The following is a 20,085-nucleotide window of genomic DNA, read 5'->3' as shown; positions in this document are numbered from 1 at the left end:
AGTGCTGTCAGGGAGAGCTGCTGCCATTGGTGGTGTGTGATGGAGGTCTGCAATAGTGTTTAGGAGGGTGATACATGTTAAAGTAACATCTATATCAGTACCAGCACCCAGAGATTTTCCGGTAGGACATTTTACTGTAACATGATGATCAATACTATATATTTCAACTAAGTGGTTTTATGTAGCAGCTCAGCAGTGTAAATATGAATTAACTTCATATCTGTATGTTGACATTTCTAAGTCACAACTATTCTACTTTTACATAGAGCTTATACATCTACATTCTCTGAAAGTTTGCGAAGTGCATCAAGCAGCATGACACTTATACAACCTCATATGAAACCAATAACTTATGTTTACCAGCATGGGTCAGTCTGTCATAATTCAAATACTGCCGTTGATTTATCATCTCAGATTTTGTTGATAGTTTACTTATTTATTATTTGGGAGGGTGGTTTTCTAAGCTGCTATGGCCTTTCTCTCAGTTTCAACCATTCTGGACCTCTTTCATCAACACATTTACATCCACAAAACAGCCAGTTTCTCTATTCTTTGATTTGTCACACCACTTTGAGCAAACTATGGCAAGCCTTGAGGAGAAAATCTCTGGAAAGCAGCAGTTTCATGCTAACTGGTCATATTTAGACTGAATTCTTGCTCAACTCTCTATGGAAAACACGCCTGTAGCAAGGTCACATTTTCTCAGCCTCATATCAAAGCACTCACCCTGCCAAAGGCTGCGACTTTAAGATCTGACTGAACAAATCAAAACCACAGCAGATGAAGATACAATCTATTTCCACTGAAATAGTCTGGGAACCTGCTAAGCCTAGCAAACAAGAACTCAATAGTTATTACTAGCCAGGTAAAATTTACACTGGTCTTACTGATAAAATCACTTAATCAACTTGTAATGTCTGCATATTATGTTCAAGCAAAAAATGTGCACTTTTCTGAGCAACTGCAGGTTTAATAATATTTACCATTCACATTAGAATCACTGCACAAGTGGCAGTTGGAAAAAATACACAAAATATGCAGATTTTCAACCATGAGAATCTTAAATCAAACATTTTTTTCAATTTAACTTAAGGGTAAAGTAACTGTAGAAGAATGACATCATTTTAATGAAACAAAGGGTACAAATTTTACGTGAGACAATTTTGAAGTCATCTTAACTTTTACTGCAATACTACTGAGGTTATCTCAAGTGTCACCAAACAAGATAATAAAGTCCTGTTCTCCTTGCAGAAATTAATTATAGCCATTTTTCTACCAGCACTGACAATGCCAGTCTGAGCAGCCGCATACATAAAAGTCCAACCCCTCTCTTAATGCTGAGATCACTCCTACTGAAGCACAGTTCAGCTACAAACACTGAAGTGGTGGAGTCGTATTATACACGGAATGAGGAAATTCACCTTTATAGCAGCTTTACTCTGCACCGTCAGTAAGTACAGACAGAAGTTTTTTTCTCACTACAACAGCTGGATTTCCTTCCTTCCATTTATTTAAAAAAATTAATTAGTGTTTGAACTAAAAATTCATGAGTCCATTGTTTCCTTCAGGTTGGATCTCTGTCTCAGTTTCTGAGTATCTCACTGTGAAGGTTCTGCCTGGTGAAGAAGTCACACTGACATGCAACAACTTTAGCACCTCTGTCTCTGGCATATCCTGGTACAGGTTGATCAGTGGAGCCTGTGTCAGTTGTATCTCATCTATGAGAAGCTCTAAAGCCGAAGTTTTGCTCTGTGAAGGATTTCACAAAGACAAATTTCATATGACATCAAAAATCACAAAACTCTTCCTGACGATCAAGAGTGTGGACATATCCGACTCTGGGCTGTACTTCTGTGGATGCTGCAAAGATGATCCCTCAGTACTGTATAGTCCACAATATTTAAATGTTCAAGGTAAGATGGTGTCAAGTGTTTCATATCTACTTTATTGTGCGACGGATTTCAAAGTGAATAATTTGAAATGAGCTCCAAAACTGCTACTGTCTTCTTCACAAAGAAAACAATGGATTATCTGATTCTGGACTGTATTTTTGTGGATTTTAAAAATTCATGTCCAATTGAATAATACGCCTAAATCTTTAATCTTCAATGTAAGACTTGCTGTAAATTACGTTCTTCTTTGGGGTCATTTCTTTGGTGATTTTGTCTCACAATAGAAAAATATTTTCAGAATATTTTTGACAGCTGCACAATTTTCTTTTCTCCTTTTCAGGCGATACTGAATTTGACGACACTGACTGCACGTCTCAAAGTAAAATTTAATTCAATGCTCTATTTCATTCAGTGAGATCACAAGCCACCACATAACATTTACTCCAATTTCTAATTTCCTTTGCAGAAAAGCCTGATGAAAACACAAACCTGATGGGTGTGATTCTGGCTGCTCTGACTGTTTTCCTTGTGATGGTCGTCATCGGTCTGGTGGTAAAAATCAGGAAACTTCAGAAAGGTACTTTTGAAAATCTGCTATATCTCTCATATTTTAGTATATTATTAAATATGGTAGCACTTTCTAACAAAGCACCCTTTACTCGCTTAACTGTATCTATAAAGTAACCAATGATCCAGAAATAAGCCAAAAACCCAGTTGCTGATGCCATTTATAACTACAGATAACTTACTGACCTATGACCCTTTATTCAAATAAAATATCAGTCCTTTATTAAAATGGAAAGCTTAATGAGGGGGGACTACTCGTCTCAGTGGAGAGTTTGTAGAGAGAACCAGCGCTAATAAGACACTTGGGATGTTTTCTTTTTTTGAAGATAAATGTCCAAAATGTGACCTCAAAGCCAAAGTTAATACTTGGTTTAGCAGACCATTACACCCCGACTGAGAAACTACCAGGCAGACATGGGTACTGGAAAGCTGATCTTTGAACATTAATTAAAACACACAGATTCTTTAAAAGGGCACCTAATTAGAAAGTTTTACCAAAAGAGCTTCAGTTATTGTCAATGATCTGACCAGATTTATAATCTCTTTCACAAAGCTGATGAAGACAAAGATGATCAACCAAGCCAGGTAAATACAGCTTCAATACTTCATTACAAAAACATGATTAGCATCATGTCTAACTGTACTTTTTTAGATATGTTTATCTGTCTAACGACATCTGATGACTTACTATAAATATATTCTTTTATTTAATAATATAATTTACAGAATCTGGGCTCTGATGACTTGAACTATGCAACAGTGACATTTGCTAAAAGAGGAGGAAGAAGAGAGATGGAGTCAAATGTTGTGTATGCTGCCACCAGATAAACGCAACTGCAGCTCAGAGTGAAACTGATGCCTCCTCAGTCTGCTGCTTGTCTGAGTCTTGTGGTTGGGGTTGTTACCATTACAACTGTCAGAAAAATGCCATTTTGCAGTAAACGTCCTTCACTGTCTGAAAAATGTGATTTGTGTTGAAGAATAAGAACATCTGTGTATGTCCAGACTCTTTGATAGTGAGAGTCAGAGTGAGCAGCAAGTGGAGGAGAGAGAACACATCACTGGTTAGACAGGAAGAGACAACACAGTGTGGTCTGAGGACAGCTGAGGTGGAAATCATGAGGCCTGTTAGCTTGATGCTTTGTAATTGGATATTTTAATTATGTCAATGTGCTTCATGTCTGAATTAAATACAGAATTAACTTGAAAAAGACTAGTAATTGCATTTACACACTGATCAGCCACAACATTAAAACCACCTGCTTAAGATTCTAAAGATTCCTCTCATGTTGCCAAAACATCACAGGACCTCTGGGAGTGTCCAGTGTTTAAACACATTTTGAAATCAACAAGCATCACACACATAAGTAGAAATTTTTCACATATTTTTTTTTCTCTAACCTCCAGCATGCACGCACTACAAGATTTGAAAATAATGGCACATCACGAAATGCATGAGGAAACAGATGCACACAAAATGGCGAGTGTGGTGCAGCAACTTTCTGTAATGCTAATAATTCATTGCAGTGAGAAAAACACAGAAGCAGAAGGCTAAATAACCGAGTCTGGATGAGAAAATGGTTGGGAAGATGTGGTCAACATCAGGCCAAAACTCATGTAGTGTTCTGACATCAGTGAAGCTCCTGACCTCTATCTGCAAGACGTTATATATAACACTGCTCCCACATGATTAGCTAATTAGGGAAGTACATTTAAAAAAGCATTTATAGAGATCGCTTCTAATAAACTGCTCTCCTTCATCAGTACAATCAGTGACAGTGGTGATTGATTTTGTGACCTGTTTTAGAAGAACTGTTCATACATGTGTTGAATACATCAAAATCAGGAAACATCTTGCTTATGGTTCCTCATTACTGGTCATATTTAGACTGAATTCTTGCACAACTCCCGATGGAAAACACGTCTGTAGTCTGCAGCAAGGTCACACTTTCTCAGCCTTATATGAAAGCCTTCACTCTGCCAAAGGCTGCTACTTTAAGATCTGGCTGAACACACAAAAACCACAGTAGATGAAGGTACAATCTGTTTCCACTGTAAAATGCCATGAACCTACTAAGCCTGGCAAACAACTCAGTAGTTATTATTGGCCTGGTAAGATTTACACTGATCTTACTAATATAATCATTTAGTCAACCTGTGTGGTCTGCACATTATATTCAAGAAAATAATGTGCACTTTTCTAAGCTACTGCATCAGGTTTCATCATATTTATCATTAACATTAGCATCACTGTGAGACAACTTGGGAGTCGTCTTAACTTTTACTTTAACATTACCTCAAGTGATACCAAGCAAGATAATAACACAACTGTGTTCATTTTAGAAATTAATTGTACTCATTTTTCTCAGAGCACTGACAATGTCAGTCTGAGCAGTCACATACATATAAGTCCAGCCCACCTCTTCACTCCTACTGAAGCACAGTTCAACTACAAGCATTGAAGTGGTGGAGTCGTATTGTACACACGATGGAGAACTTTACCTTTATAGCAGCTTTACTCTGCACCTTCAGTAAGTACAGATACTATTTTTTAAATCACTATAACTGCTATTTGAATTAGAAGTTCAAGAATCCATTGTTTCTTTCATGTTGGATCTCTGTCTCACTTTCTGAGATTCTCACTGTGGAGGTTCAGCCTGGTGAAGAAGTCACATTGATGTGCAACAACTTTAGCAGCTCTCCCTCTAACATATTCTGGTACAGACTGACCAGTGGAGCCAGCGTCAGCTGTATCTCATATATAACCAGCTCAGACAAAGCTTTGCTCTGTGATGGATTTCAAAACAGGAACTTTATAATGACATCCAACATCACAAACCTCTTCCTGAACATCAAAAGTGTGGATGTATCTGACTCTGGGTTGTACTTCTGTGGATGTTGTAAAGAAGGTTTCTCAGCACTGGTCAGTCCAACATATTTGAAAGTTCAAGGTAAAATTGCTGTCAAGTGCTTTGTGTCTTTTAATCTTTATCGAAATCTGTATCACTTTCAACTTATAAGTCACAAAAGTCAACATAAAAAGCATAATTTATTTTCTTTCTTGTAGAATAGTCTGACGAATTAACAAATCTGACAAGTGTGATCCTGGGCGGTGTAACTATTGTCCTTGTGATGGTCATCATTGGTCTGGTTGCCACAATCAGGAAATTGCATGCAGGTATTTTAATGTTTTTATTCAAAATTCACATGTAAAGGTTGGTAAGGATTTACTGACAGACAGTTTCTGCCATTTAACACAACATGAGGAACCGAATCCACAACACAATGAGGTAATCAACATTCAAACCCTAGATTCACATTCATGATCTGATTTAATCAAATTGCCAAGTAATGTGCAATATTTGTGATCGTAAATATTTTCCCTTACAGAACTCTGACCCCGATACGCTGAACTATGCACCACTGAGTTTCCATCCCAAAATGAAAGATAGTCGAAGGCCTGAGAGAGAGATGGAGTCAAACGTGGTGTATGCTGCCACAAGACAGACTCACAAAACAATGACAATAGCAACTCAGAGTGGAGATTGTGCTTCATCATATTAATCTGCTTGTGGGCATTTGTGAGGTTTGTGGAGAGAAGACGTTACCATCACTGTCAATAAAAGTGATTTTGTAATAAAGATTGTATATTCTATCAAATTGTACAGTCTCTCCAGTATTAATTAATTCTTTCTTACTCACTTGCTTGCTTTTGGTCTAAAAAAAAAAAAAAAAAAAAAAAAAACAATATGATTGTTATTTGATGAAGGAAGAGCCTGTAAGGACACCGACGACAGCCCAGACATTCTTCAAGTGCGAGTGAGTGCCCTGCAGTAGTACAGCAACAGAGATACACAGCACTTGTTTACCAGGAAGAGACACTACAGTGTGGTCTGACTACAACTGAACATCATGACCTCTATCAGAGAATGATCAGCCTTAAGTAGATTTTTAAGAAAGAGACAAAGTGAGTGTCGATTCAGTCACCTGCGTGCATGTATTTGCAGATTAAATCTACAGAGGGAAACCACAAAGAGGCCATTAACTGTTATACACACGCTGGCACTTTCCACTGTGGTTGAGACTGCAAGCAGTTCAGTACCTTCAACCACAAAACCTACACAACACAGTCTTGAAGTTTCCAAAGAATGACACCAGCACATTATGACTGAGTATATTCAAGGTTGAGAGTTATCAGTAAGCATCCTCATGAATCTCTTTATCTAGCCCCATGACAAATAATATTCAAATAAGTAAACAACCGAGATGTAGAAATTAGAAAGTCCTCAAATGCACATACTTCAAGCAAGGTAGACACAGAAGATTTACAACATGCTCAGAGTTCCCATCATCAGCATGAAAAAGTCAATCAACAGCAGAAGTGTTGCTCAATCATTCCGAACTTGGTCAAAAGATTTTCCCATCATTCACACAAAATAAGAAAAGCGTACAATCAAAGCAGCAGGTTTAACCTCATGCATCATCTGGTATCATATCTTTTATGACAATAGTTGGGTCAATATATAATTGAGGGACTTTTGAAGTCCATGGGATATATCTTGCATATATTTTTATTAAAAGTAAAAAAAAAATAACGTTTTTATGTTCCTTATGATCATGTCTTTACAAATTCCATCATTATTTATTATGGAAACAGTCACTTAATAAAAAATGACTGGATATCACGAAAATGTCGACTAAGTAACTGTCCGAATTTAATAACAACCACCTTCTAATGAGCTAAACAATAATAAAATAAGCCGATTAAAAAATTGCTTTGTGTTCTTTTTAAGTTGAGATAATCAGATATTTATTTTTTTGCAATAGATCGAATTTTATGTGAAAAATAGCTAATTGTATCTGTGTCTGTGAAATCACTTTCAACTAAGTTACCCATTACAAAAACACCTCTCAAGGAAGTGTGTTAATTCCAGATCACATGACCTGCTCCACATGATGTCATTTCCTCCTGAAGAAAAGACTGGTCAGACTCCAAGGCTTTCTGAGTTATTTAATATAAAGTAGTGTGTGAGTCAAGTGTAGATTTATCGCATGTCAACAGGTTTACTACAATATCTTTAGAAACAATTTTCAAATTTACTCATTTGTATATATAATATTTAGAAGAATCTTTATCTAAAGATGCCATGTGGTGTTTGGTTATAGGCGGCCATGTTGATTTTAGGCCTGAAAACAGCAAAAATGTCAACTATGACACCTGTCAACTATGACACAAAAAGCCACGCAATCATATATTGACCCAGTTCAGTCCCTGGCCAAAGCTTTTCATGATAGATTAAGCAAAATCATTAACAATCAATAACAACATAGCAATAAAAGCAGATAAAAAAAAGAAACTTGGAGTTCAGAGGAAGGACGACAGTCTTTTTTTTTTTTTTAAAGAAAGAAAGCGAAGCAAAAGCACACACAGAGATGTGTAATTACTCTCACTGCCAGAAGGAGGAGACAGAAGCTCTACACTGTAGGTTTAAAGCTCTGTCCATGGTGCTGATCATGGAAAGCATACACAGACCTTCTTCACAATATTTCAATTAGAATGAGAAATACTCATGATGGCTCTGTTTCATTCAGCATCCCAGTACGTCAGCCTGGCCAAATCAATGCCCTAAACACAGAGAAAAATAATGAATATTAATAACAATTCTTTTTCATTTAAATTAGCCATTTTAATCGGTGCTCTTCTTGGTATGGCAAATCAAAATGCAGAGAAAAGGTTCTGACAAACTGTAGTCACTCTGACAGTAATACAATTCATATAGTCATTCCACAGAACATTCAGCATTTGATGAATGAAAACAACACAGTGTTTGGATGAGCAGCCGTATACAGAAGACAAAAATAGGACTCATGAAAACAGACAAAGCAAAACATGGTTTGGATCTGACTGAGAACTTATGGATACTATGCACAGCAATACATCATCAATTACAAGGTATCACATCCTGCTTTATTGTCTATTTTCCTCTAAACAGCACCAGAAAACACAAAATGTACATCATGCTGTGGTCAAACTAGTTTGAAACTAGCAACTGAGACAATAAAGAAATAGGAAAACATTACTGAAGGAACAGATCAAAACTAGAAGTAAGCTCATTTTCACATAGAGCTCAAATAATTTGACTTTTTTGCAACCAGAGGAATCGCCCTCTGCTAGTTCAAAGAAAGAATGCAGGTTCAAGGCAATTCCATGTTGTTTTCAACTTTTATATACAGTCTATGATTCATAGAGAGAGCTACAGGAAAGCCAGACAGCAAGCAGAAATAGAAGTGGGTGTTTTAACCAGTATTTGAAGCTCACATCGACACATGCATCAGATCACTTCCCATTGAGTGTATGTATGCAAAGCAGCACATAAAAAACATTAAATAGCTGAGTTTGACTACCCAGAAACAAAATTATAGATTAATAGCAATGCCATTTTGACTAGCTCAAACTTAATCTAAAATATATAGAAAGGACAGTGCAGATATTTTGGAACAAGAGGAAATAAGACATCATGAACTCGAATTATGACTAGTCAAGTTAAACTGAAGCTAGTGGTTATAATTAAGCTACAGGTTTTAGCATTGTGACTTACAGCCGCTTACTATAACTTGTATATCCTCCAGCACCGACCAAGTTTTGACTAAAGTCCAGCTTTCTTCTGTTTTTCGTCTTCTTCATCTCTGTCGGCTCATGAAACCATTGTTCAGCTTCCTTTTCAACCCATTTCCACCATTTATTTTTACGCTAGCCGCTTTAGCTGCTGGCAATGTTGGCTAGTTTTACGACCACATACGTAGCCGTTATCGTTAGCTATCATTAGCAACAACGAAAAACAACGTCCTCCTGGTTCATTTAAATGACACTGCTAACTTTTAAAGGTTTTGTTAATGTTAAAATACCTCAACAAACTTTCCTCACAGTCCTTCCAACTTCTAGCGACACCGTGCAGCAGCGTGAGGAAACTAATCAAGATAATCAGTTTCACCTGGGTTCAGGTGACAGGGTGTGCTGTCATGGGGTGCAGTACCGCGTATGACCACACAAGCGCATTTAAAATGCACTGTAACCCGTGGGGGCGCTGTTTCAACCTTTCCAAGGAACAGGAAATTTGAGGAAGCCACTGGAATCACTTAGAAAAATACAGATTAGCCTTAAAATAATGATAATTACTGATGAATATATATATGCATCATATGTATTTATTTATTATTTGTAGTTTTTTGGCAATTAAGTTAAGGTAATTTATGACACTTAATCAGCCACAAGATGGGTGTTTCTGCTGTTTGTTTGAGGCTATATATGTTTTTATCTGCACACATGAATAAAAGTCCATGTTTGATACACCATCAGAGTTAACAGATTTTACTTTTATATAGAAAGATACCATTTTCTCTGTCTTATCATGAAGTCACTGACGACTATTCCAACTTCTGAAGCAATTTTGTCACGCCATCATGTGAAAAAGTTACATATCTGTGTTATTTGGATGGGATGATTACTTCTGTACATTTATGGTCTTCTGGATCACAGAATTCAGAGGAATCCCTCCGTTCACCTCTGCCACGGATTCCTTTTTAATGATTGTCTGAAGAATATTTCTTTAGTATCTCAAGCTCTGCATCAGCCTTTCTTCCTGGTTGCCTCCGTGTTGTGGTCGGTTTAAAAATAACACACCTTCCTCTCTGTCACTCTCTGACTGTGTTTACTTCAGTTCTGGACATTGCAAAGCTTCATGTGCATGGCAATGATCTTGATAACAGCTTTAAGTCTCTGCAGCCTCTGTAAGTGGGAGCGTCTAACTACTTTTAACTTCATTACTGATTTCATTATTGCACATCTAACCAGCTATAATTGAAAGTTATTTTAACTTGGCAACTGTTGGAACATAAAATTCTCTTTTTCCTCCAACAACTGTATTGTTTTCCTGGCCAATGCATACTGTGTAACACAACGGGGAGACGAGACAGGTTTGGGGTCAATTCCTGTACTGAACTGCAAACAGAAAAATCAGGATAAACAATAATTACTGCTAAGTAGAGGGAATGAAAGCATTTTTTTCCTCCTTTCACTAAGTAGTGCAGCTGCCCTGAGAAAGTATGCCCTGCATACAATATCATACGATTAGGACATATTAGTTCATGACAATATTCTATATGTGAACATTCATGACTTGGGCATTTGTGTTTGGGGTTTAATTTCACACAGAGCTGCTGTGAGAATGGTAAAGCCTTTAAAAAGACGAGAACGAGCAACATGTGGTGGTTCAGGTGTGAAGTTTGCAACTCTTCCACCACACACTAAACCTCAACAGTCACACTGTGCTATTATAAATACCAGAACTGCCTCCTTACACCCAGTTACAGGAACTCAATCTTGAAGAGCATCACAGCAGCCAGACAACCACCTGCACAATGAGGAACTTTACTTTGGTAACAGTTCTGCTCCTCCACAGCCTCGGTAAGTTCTGGTGTTGAATTATTCCACATAGATGACCTAAATTCATGTAAATTTAGGATTATTAGCTTAAGTATAATATTGTGTGTGCTGCTTTGTTTCAGGTTGGATCGCCGTCTCGGTGAATGAATATATGGAGGTTCATCCTGGTGAGAACGTCACATTAATGTGCTCCAATTATTCCAGTTTCCCCACACAGATATCCTGGTTCAGAGCAGTGAAGAAATCCAAGGTCGCCTGTATCTCCTATATGTTTCAAGCATCAGAACCTGCTACATTCTGTGAGGGATTCCAAAATGGAAAATTTGAAATGAGCTCCAATACGTCCACATTGTTTCTCAGAATCAAACACGTGGATTTATCCGACTCTGGACTGTATACTTGTGGATTTTACAGGCAGGGATATCAAACTATACGTTATGCAACAAATTTAGAGGTCCAAGGTAAGAATTTTAGCCTCATTTAATTAACATGCAATCACTGAATTTTGAAATTCTCCACATAAAAACCACTGCTGTGTAAGTTTAATCAGATCTAAAGCAACCAGACATAGAACATTTCATCGAATGATCTTTTTTCTAGATGTGCCTGAAAGATCAGCTAAGCTGATGAGTGTGATTCTGGGAGCTCTGACTCTTTTCCTCACCATAGTGTGACGGAGCGCCTCTAAATGCCCCGTCACTCTTAAGCCCTGTGCGCCGTTTCTCCTCTCGGCGGCTCCGGAGGGGGCGGGGTGCAGGAGCGCGCCGCGCTCCATTATTCTCACAGCGCGCGCTGAGAAACTGTTTGCCGAGATCGCCCGCACGTTCCCCGGCCCTGGACTCATAAACTGCCTGTCATAATCCACCCCATATCTGGACTCAGCTCTTCCTTGTTGTAACGCGTCGAGGGTGCACACTCGGCGCCTACACGTCTCCCCTCACCAAACACACACGGACAATAACACTCACCTCTCAATGACTGTGCAGCCTCTGTGTCGTGGGCCAAACAGAGGCGCTTCCGGCTGTGGGATAAATGGGGCAAGTGGCGCGCAATGGGGCCACCACGTGACCGGGACGTTCTCATTTTCCGGTTCTGTAGTTATTTTGTGGTTTATTATGCTTTCAGAGTTGTTTCAGTTACCATAAGTTGGGTAATTTGTTTTGTGTAATTTTGGGTTAATTGTATTATGGATTTTGTTATTCTTTATGGTTATTTGTGCCTTTTCTTATTTACCCCCCCTACAAGTAACTTTTGGTTTGCCCGGGGGAGGGGCTAGGGGGTATATATAGGGGCCCTGAGTTGAACAGGGAGGGAGAGTTGTTGGTGCTAGAGGTTCTCTAGGTGATGTGGCTGCCTGCGGAAAGTTTTCGAGCTCTTTGTAAATACTTCTGTTTTTTTTTTCCTGCTGTGTCCACCCGTTTTTGGTTTTTTTGCACTGTAAATATTTATATACACTTTTAAAGGATTTGGTGCAAATAAAAGAATTCACTGTTTTGGGACTCTTCGGCCTTGCCATCATTTTTTTTTTTAATTTTTTTAAACGAACCCGTGACATTTGGTGTCAGAAGTGGGATGGCTGGTCGAAGGAAGAGACGCTCGCAGCAGAGAAAAATGGAAGAAGAGGAACTTGCATCCGAAGAAGCATCGGAAATGGCCCAACCTATGAGTGAGTTCCTGGGGCTCATGAAGGACTTTATGATCGGGCAACAGAAGAGAGAGGAGGGGCTCCTGGCAGCAATGAGAGGACTCCAAGCTTCTTTGCCTGCTTCTCAGCCACAGCAAGCCCAAGCAGCCGAGCAGAGACCTGGAGTATCCAATCCAGCACCAGAAGGGGCAGCGTCGCCGTCTGCAGAGTCAACGCTGAGCCTTAGGGGTCTACCTACTCCCGCTCCACGTCAGCGGCGTAGCTCCCCCATAGCCACACCTGAGTCTCGTGGGGGCGGTGGAGAAGAACATTCCCGTGCAGACGCCCGACCCTATGGGGACCCAAAGATCCCTCAGTATGTGAATGGAGAGGACATTGAAAATTACCTCCTGCGCTTTGAACGCATCGCCAAGACATGGGCATGGCCACAGGAGGAGTGGGCCTGTCGCCTGGTGCCATTACTCAGTGGGAAGGCACTGGAGGCCTACACAGCTATGGACGAAGAGAGGGCCCACCTGTACCCCGACCTGAGGGCGGCGCTACTGGCTAAATTTGACATCTCGCCAGAGACGTATCGTCAGCAGTTCCGGTCCAGCACGGTTCCGCCTGGAGAGAACCCAACTGAGACGTACCACCGCTTAAAGGGGCTCTATCGCCGATGGATTCGTCCAGAGCAGCACACGAAGGAGCAGATTGGTGAGCAGATCATCCTGGAGCAGCTGCTGCGTGTCCTTCCTGCCGACATCCGCACCTGGGTGAAGGAGCATGAGCCTGCAGATGGGCTAGCTGCATCCAAGCTAGCGCTACAGTACATCAATGCGCGGAGGGGAGGCCCAGCCGCACACCCTGGAGGTCCCAGTCGTCAGCTTGTGTCACAGCCCAGGCCAGCAGGGAGATCCACTTACCAGCCTCCTGGAGACTTCAACACAGCACCCAATCAGCGTGGGCCTGGTAAGGAGCTAATCTGTTTCTACTGCCAGCAGCCAGGCCACAAGGCATCCTTGTGCCCCATCAGAAAAGCTAAACTTACGGGGGCCTGTTACACCCCACGTGCTGAAGCTGTAAATGCTGTAGGGAGACGGCAGCGTTTTAAGGACATTACAGTTAATGGCCAGCCTGTGACTGCTCTCCTTGACTCTGGCAGCTTCTTAACCCTAGTCCGGAGGGACTTGGTGCCAACTGGAATGGTGGATTTTAGCAGACAGGAAGACATTTTGTGTGTGCATGGAGACCGACATGCCTACCCCACAGCTGATTTGACTGTTGGAGTGAATGGACAGGCCTACTTGCTAACTGTGGGGGTGGTGGAAAAGCTGCCTGTTGCTGCCATCTTGGGGGGGGACTTACCTGTGCTGCTGGATGTACTGTTGGAAGAGGAGGGCAAGGACACAGACTGTGAAAAGGGCATGTTAGGTCCGGTGATCACCCGGGCTCAGGCTAGAGCAGGGGTGACGTCTAAACCAAACCTAACCTGTGAGCCTCAGACAGAGCCATTTTCCACCCTGGATGATAGTCTGTTTGAGGGAGGTACGAAGGGCCCACGGAAGTCTCGCTGCCAGCGGCGCTTTGAAAAGGGTCTGAAATCCAGGGAGCCAGACTGTAAGGAGGGGCTTATAAAGGACAGGTGGGAAGTGCCAGAGGACATTGGGGCCGTGCAAAGGGAGGATGCGTCTCTTAAGCCTTTATTTGACAAGGTGGTTGGGGGGTTGGACTCTGCTAAAGGGGACAGGGAATGTTTTGTTCTTGAGAAGGATGTCCTGTATGCAGTGGCTGACGGTGTCAAGCGCCTCGTGGTTCCTGTGTCCTGTCGGCCTATGATTTTGCACTTGGCACACTCCTTGCCTTGGGCAGGTCATCTGGGCCGCAATAAGACTTTTTTGCGAATGTCGTCCCGGTTCTATTGGCCCTCCATGTACGCAGATGTACAAATGTATTGTAAGACCTGTCCCATCTGCCAAAAGACTTCCTATGTGCGCCAATCAGATCGTGCTTACCTCCAACCAATGCCCGTGATCTCCACCCCATTCCGGCGTATAGCCATGGACATTGTAGGACCTTTGGTCAAAAGCAGTCAGGGTCACCAGTATATTTTAGTGCTTTCAGACTACGCTACACGGTACCCCGAGGCCTTCCCCTTGCACACCGTCACTGCCCCTGCTGTGCTGCGTTGTTTGGTGCAATTGTTTTCCAGGGTTGGAATCCCGGACGAGATTGTGACGGACCAGGGGACCAACTTCACCTCCCGACTTCTTCAGCTCTTCCATCGCCAGCTGGGGATTTCACCACTGAAGACTACGCCTTACCACCCACAGACAGACGGCTTGGTCGAGCGGTTCAACCAAACCCTCAAGAAGATGCTGCAGAAGTTCGTGGCCGATACGGGGCGGGATTGGGATAGATGGCTGCCTTTCCTGCTGTTTGCATACCGTGAGGTGCCGCAAGCCTCAACTGGTTTCTCCCCGTTTGAGCTGCTCTACGGCTGGGATGTCCAGGGGCCGTTGGACCTGCTGCGAAAGGGCTGGGAAGCTCCTTCCTCCACAACCAGTGATCGAACTGTGGTCCAATACGTGCTCGAGATGCGGGAGAGGTTGGCGCAGTACCGTGACGAAGCGGAGATTAACCTTCGCAAGGCCCAGCAGTCCCAGAAGGCGTGGTACGACCGTCAGGCCCGACATCGAGAGTTCCATCCCGGCCAGAAGGTCCTGCTCCTGTTGCCATCCTCCACCAGTAAGCTGCTCGCCAAGTGGCAGGGCCCATACACAGTCCTTCGGAAGATGGGTCCAGTGACTTACGAGATCCACCATCCAGACAAGAAGAAGACGAAGCAGACCTATCACATAAACCTGCTGAAGGAGTGGAAGGAGGCTCCTGTCCCGTGTCCAGTGACGTCCTTGTTGGTGTCCGAGGTGGACAGTGAAGGGGAGGAGGCGTCCGTGGCAGCCAGCTTCCACCAGCCTGTCGAACCTGCCCTTGACCACCTCTCTGCTGTCCAGTCCATCCAGCTCAGGGAGGTTTTTCAGCGTGTGTCCAAGTTGTTTGCCGCCAACCCAGGGAGGACTGTATTGGTTGAACACATCATCCGCCTGAAAGGGAGAGGGCCAATCCGCCAGCGCTCCTATCGGGTGCCACAACATCTCGTGGAGAAGCTTCTGAAGGAAGTGGAGGAGATGCAGCGTCTCGGGGTGATTGAGCCATCCCAGTCCGAGTGGTGCAGTCCGGTGGTCATCGTGGTGAAGAAGGACGGCTCACTTCGCATTTGCATTGACTTCCGGAAGCTCAACGCCATGTCGGAGTTCGATGCCTACCCGATGCCCCGGATCGATGATCTCCTGGAGAAGATTGGGCGGGCCAAGTTCATCACCACCCTCGACCTTTGCAAGGGCTACTGGCAGGTGCCCCTGGAAGAGTCCAGTCGCCCTTACACGGCCTTCCAGACACCTGCAGGCCTCTTCCAGTTCACGGTGATGCCTTTCGGTCTCCACGGAGCACCCGCCACCTTCCAGAGGCTGATGGACCGGGTCCTGCAGGGGTGTGGGGACTGCAGTGCCGCCTACCTGGACGATGTGGTCATCTTCAGCAACACCTGGGAGGAGCATCTGCAGCACCTGGAGCGGGTCTTGAGCCAGATCCAGCAGGCCGGCCTGACACTCAATCCTGCCAAGTGTCAGTGGGCCAAAGAAGAAGCGAGGTACCTAGGCTACAGGCTTGGACACGGCGAAGTCCGACCACAGATGGACAAGGTGGAGGCCATCCGCAGCTGCCCGCGGCCCCGCACGAAGAAGGAGGTGAGGTCCTTCCTGGGCCTGGCCGGCTGGTACAGGAGGTTTGTCCCGCAGTTCGCCACCATTGCTGCTCCGCTGACCGCGCTGACTGCGAAGGACCAGAGGAATCCTGTCGCCTGGAGCGAGGACTGCGAGACCGCCTTCGAGACCCTGAAGACCCACCTGTGTTCCTCACCCGTGCTGAGGAGTCCTGACTTCAACCAGAGGTTCCTGGTCCAGACCGACGCGTCCGCCGTGGGACTGGGAGCTGTCCTGGCCCAGGGTCCGCCAGGAGAGGAACGTCCGGTTCTTTACATGAGCCGAAAGCTGCTGCCCCGTGAGACCCGGTACTCTACTGTTGAGAAGGAGGGCCTCGCGATCAAGTGGGCTCTGGAGAGCTTGCGATACTACCTGTTGGGGAGGGAGTTCGACCTGGAGACCGACCACCGGGCTCTGACATGGATGAACTCTATGAAAGACCACAACAGTCGTCTCACCCGATGGTACCTCGCCCTTCAGCCGTTCCAGTTCCAGATCCGTCACCGAGCCGGCAGGACCAACGTCGTGGCAGACTATCTTTCCAGGTTGCCGCACATCGCCAACCTCGGGGAGGAGGGGGATAATGTGACGGAGCGCCTCTAAATGCCCCGTCACTCTTAAGCCCTGTGCGCCGTTTCTCCTCTCGGCGGCTCCGGAGGGGGCGGGGTGCAGGAGCGCGCCGCGCTCCATTATTCTCACAGCGCGCGCTGAGAAACTGTTTGCCGAGATCGCCCGCACGTTCCCCGGCCCTGGACTCATAAACTGCCTGTCATAATCCACCCCATATCTGGACTCAGCTCTTCCTTGTTGTAACGCGTCGAGGGTGCACACTCGGCGCCTACACGTCTCCCCTCACCAAACACACACGGACAATAACACTCACCTCTCAATGACTGTGCAGCCTCTGTGTCGTGGGCCAAACAGAGGCGCTTCCGGCTGTGGGATAAATGGGGCAAGTGGCGCGCAATGGGGCCACCACGTGACCGGGACGTTCTCATTTTCCGGTTCTGTAGTTATTTTGTGGTTTATTATGCTTTCAGAGTTGTTTCAGTTACCATAAGTTGGGTAATTTGTTTTGTGTAATTTTGGGTTAATTGTATTATGGATTTTGTTATTCTTTATGGTTATTTGTGCCTTTTCTTATTTACCCCCCCTACAAGTAACTTTTGGTTTGCCCGGGGGAGGGGCTAGGGGGTATATATAGGGGCCCTGAGTTGAACAGGGAGGGAGAGTTGTTGGTGCTAGAGGTTCTCTAGGTGATGTGGCTGCCTGCGGAAAGTTTTCGAGCTCTTTGTAAATACTTCTGTTTTTTTTTTCCTGCTGTGTCCACCCGTTTTTGGTTTTTTTGCACTGTAAATATTTATATACACTTTTAAAGGATTTGGTGCAAATAAAAGAATTCACTGTTTTGGGACTCTTCGGCCTTGCCATCATTTTTTTTTTTAATTTTTTTAAACGAACCCGTGACACATAGTCAACGTCTGTTTGGCTGTTAAAATCAAAAAACTTCTGAAAGGTATTTTATTTTTGCTCGAATATATTTTCACGTCCTCTTTCAGCTGCTTATTTAAGACACATACTCAGCAAACGGGAACAGAACATAGCGGTAATAATAAACAGCGGTAGTCAATTAACCACACAAAATGTTTCTATCATTAACAGTCGCTGCAGAGCAGAATCCACAAGAGATGGAGGTGAAGTATATTTAAGGGATTTCAATTTGTGTGTTTCAGCTATAATCACTTGAAGTGCTGCCTATTTAAGAGGAATGACTGAAAATGTTTTTATTCACAGACAAAGGAGTCAGATGAGCTGAATTATGCATCCGTGAATTTTCATCCAAAACCAGAAAGATGCTACAGAAATGCAAAAGAGAGAGAAGAGGACTTAAATGTTATGTATTCAGCCAGTAGATAGATTCAGGAGCTGCACCATCAGACTGGAAGTGATGCTTTAAGTAAAATCTGCGAGTGTGTGGCTGGTTTGTACCATCACTTTATACCATCAAACTGTTCAGTCACAACGGAGGACAGTCTGACTTTGGAAGCAAAATTCTTGTTCATGCTCTTGTCTGCTTCTTTGGTGTCATACTTTACATGTTAATCTTTATAAAACTGGTGTTTAATGGAGCAGGAGCCACTGAAAACACCAACAGCAGTCTGGGTTTTGTTACAGAGACTTCAGTTTAGATGTCATTTCAAACATTAAAGGTTCACTTGAATGAAATACCAAATCATGATATATAAAGATCTGTGAGAGTAAAATCTGATAAGAAACAGTGAGCAGCAGTTTACTGCTGACCCAGATCAGACTTCCTTTTGAAAGCATGTATTGTATTTTTAGCGTAGCTCACCATAGTAGCTAATCATAGTGGTGACATGTGAACCTCAGAAACTTGTGAAAATTCTGCACGGCCTCATAGGAATCTATTCACCACATTTTGCACACCAGAAGACAGTTTTAAGCCTTGATTTTTTGCTGTTTTTAGGTCTAAAATCAACATGGCCGCCTATAACCAAACACCACATGGCATTTTTAGAGAAAGATTCTTCTAAAATACTATATATATAGTTGAAATTGGAAGTTTTTTATAAAGATATTGTAGTAAACCTGTTGACATGTGATAAATAGACCCAGAGACCCAGTAATTGTGAGTGCAACTTCTTTAGAGGGTTAGATTGCTGTAAAGTCTTGCCTCTTTGCAATTAAAACAAAGATTTTATTGGATCACTGTCAAGATAGGATCAATTCTATGATCTTCCTTAATGAGGAGTCTGTGTTTTGCTCCTCACTGGATCATTGGTTTGGTTGGTTAAAATCAAAAAGACTAGTTTAAGTTTACATGAAGCCAAATACCAGTTATGTTGCTTGATTTAGGAAGTGCAGCTCAACGTGGAACAGATGCTTCGTCATGCTAACCCACTGTTCCTCACTGACATACACATCGCTTCTTGCCAGGACGAGATAACGCAGTGGTGTGAGGTGAAAATGAAGAAGTCCGCTGTTAGATAAAAGCTCTTTATCACTGAAGAAACACAGATGAAGCAGAAAATGTTTCATCTGATGATAACTGTAATTATTCATCTGACATCCTACAGCTGAGCGCTAATCATTCACACAAAAATAGACGCAGCATCTACCCAGCTAAGGCCCTCGGTGTGCAAAATGGGGGAAGTCTGAACGACAGGATGACTGATCTTCAGCTGTGTGCTATTTTTTTCTTGACTGTAACTTTCATAATGTACGCTTCAGCAGCCACAGAACACGCAATTAAAAATAAACTTGAATTAACAACTCGTCCTCATCAGTTTTTGTTCTGTCGTATTGAAGTTAGTGGCCCTCCCTGCAGCAGCTTTCTAACATTGTTCACTGAATTGATTTTACTAGAAAATTGCAAAACGGTCGGCAACACAAGAAAGAGTTGATGTTCCCAAATGTCAAAGTTATTATGTTTGATCATTTAGTTTAAGCCTTAAGCCTTTAAAGCTATTCAGCTAATATCCACACTAATATGTTTATTTTTAAAACAGCATTTTAAAAGGAAAATGATGATTACCAATGAGTAATTTCACACTTACCACCTAAAAAGGCACATCACATGGCCAGTCACATACACTGGGTTGGTAGAAACAAGGTCAGCAATGCTAGACTAACTGATAATCAAGGCATTTGTCTCTGTTTTCTTTTGAAAATGATCACATGATAGATGTGTGGCAAATCATGAAGTGAACGCGACGA

General features: G+C 42.8%; 2 protein-coding genes and 1 long non-coding RNA gene across 3 annotated transcripts; all 3 read left to right on the top strand.

The window, feature by feature from the left end:
- Positions 1-2,340: 2,340 nt before the first annotated feature.
- On the top strand, positions 2,341-4,228 carry LOC118469669 (uncharacterized). Its single transcript, XR_008600534.1, has 3 exons — positions 2,341-2,469; positions 3,013-3,044; positions 3,186-4,228. It is a non-coding gene; the product is annotated as an uncharacterized LOC118469669 (long non-coding RNA).
- Positions 4,229-4,523: 295 nt separating this feature from the next.
- Positions 4,524-6,204, top strand: LOC111562543 (uncharacterized). The gene is made up of 3 exons (XM_055007934.1): positions 4,524-4,571; positions 5,041-5,522; positions 5,558-6,204. Exons 1-3 carry the CDS (start codon positions 4,524-4,526, stop codon positions 5,670-5,672), a joined length of 645 nt encoding a protein of 214 aa, XP_054863909.1. The 3' UTR covers positions 5,673-6,204.
- A 4,514-nt stretch (positions 6,205-10,718) lies between these two features.
- LOC111562561 (V-set and immunoglobulin domain-containing protein 10-like) lies at positions 10,719-11,576 on the top strand. The gene is made up of 3 exons (XM_023261148.3): positions 10,719-10,923; positions 11,025-11,363; positions 11,503-11,576. Exons 1-3 carry the CDS (start codon positions 10,878-10,880, stop codon positions 11,574-11,576), a joined length of 459 nt encoding a protein of 152 aa, XP_023116916.2. The 5' UTR covers positions 10,719-10,877.
- Positions 11,577-20,085: the final 8,509 nt, after the last annotated feature.

The sequence above is a fragment of the Amphiprion ocellaris genome, chromosome 23 (assembly GCF_022539595.1).
Source record: "Amphiprion ocellaris isolate individual 3 ecotype Okinawa chromosome 23, ASM2253959v1, whole genome shotgun sequence".
In the NCBI taxonomy this organism is placed as follows: Eukaryota; Metazoa; Chordata; class Actinopteri; family Pomacentridae; genus Amphiprion; species Amphiprion ocellaris.
The sequence above is the reverse complement of the archived record's forward strand: the minus strand, read 5'-3'. Positions and strand labels throughout refer to the sequence as shown.

Excerpts from the sequence above, each read along its gene's own strand:
- LOC111562561 (XM_023261148.3), top strand. The coding sequence starts at position 10,878 with ATGAGGAACTTTACTTTGGTAACAGTTCTGCTCCTCCACAGCCTCG. Across the intron at positions 10,924-11,024 it reads TCTGCTCCTCCACAGCCTCG|GTTGGATCGCCGTCTCGGTG; the intron begins GTAAGTTCTGGT and ends GCTTTGTTTCAG. Across the intron at positions 11,364-11,502 it reads AACAAATTTAGAGGTCCAAG|ATGTGCCTGAAAGATCAGCT; the intron begins GTAAGAATTTTA and ends TCTTTTTTCTAG.
- LOC111562543 (XM_055007934.1), top strand. The coding sequence starts at position 4,524 with ATGAACCTACTAAGCCTGGCAAACAACTCAGTAGTTATTATTGGCCTG. Across the intron at positions 4,572-5,040 it reads CAGTAGTTATTATTGGCCTG|AAGTTCAAGAATCCATTGTT; the intron begins GTAAGATTTACA and ends TATTTGAATTAG. Across the intron at positions 5,523-5,557 it reads CATAATTTATTTTCTTTCTT|TGTGATCCTGGGCGGTGTAA; the intron begins GTAGAATAGTCT and ends AAATCTGACAAG.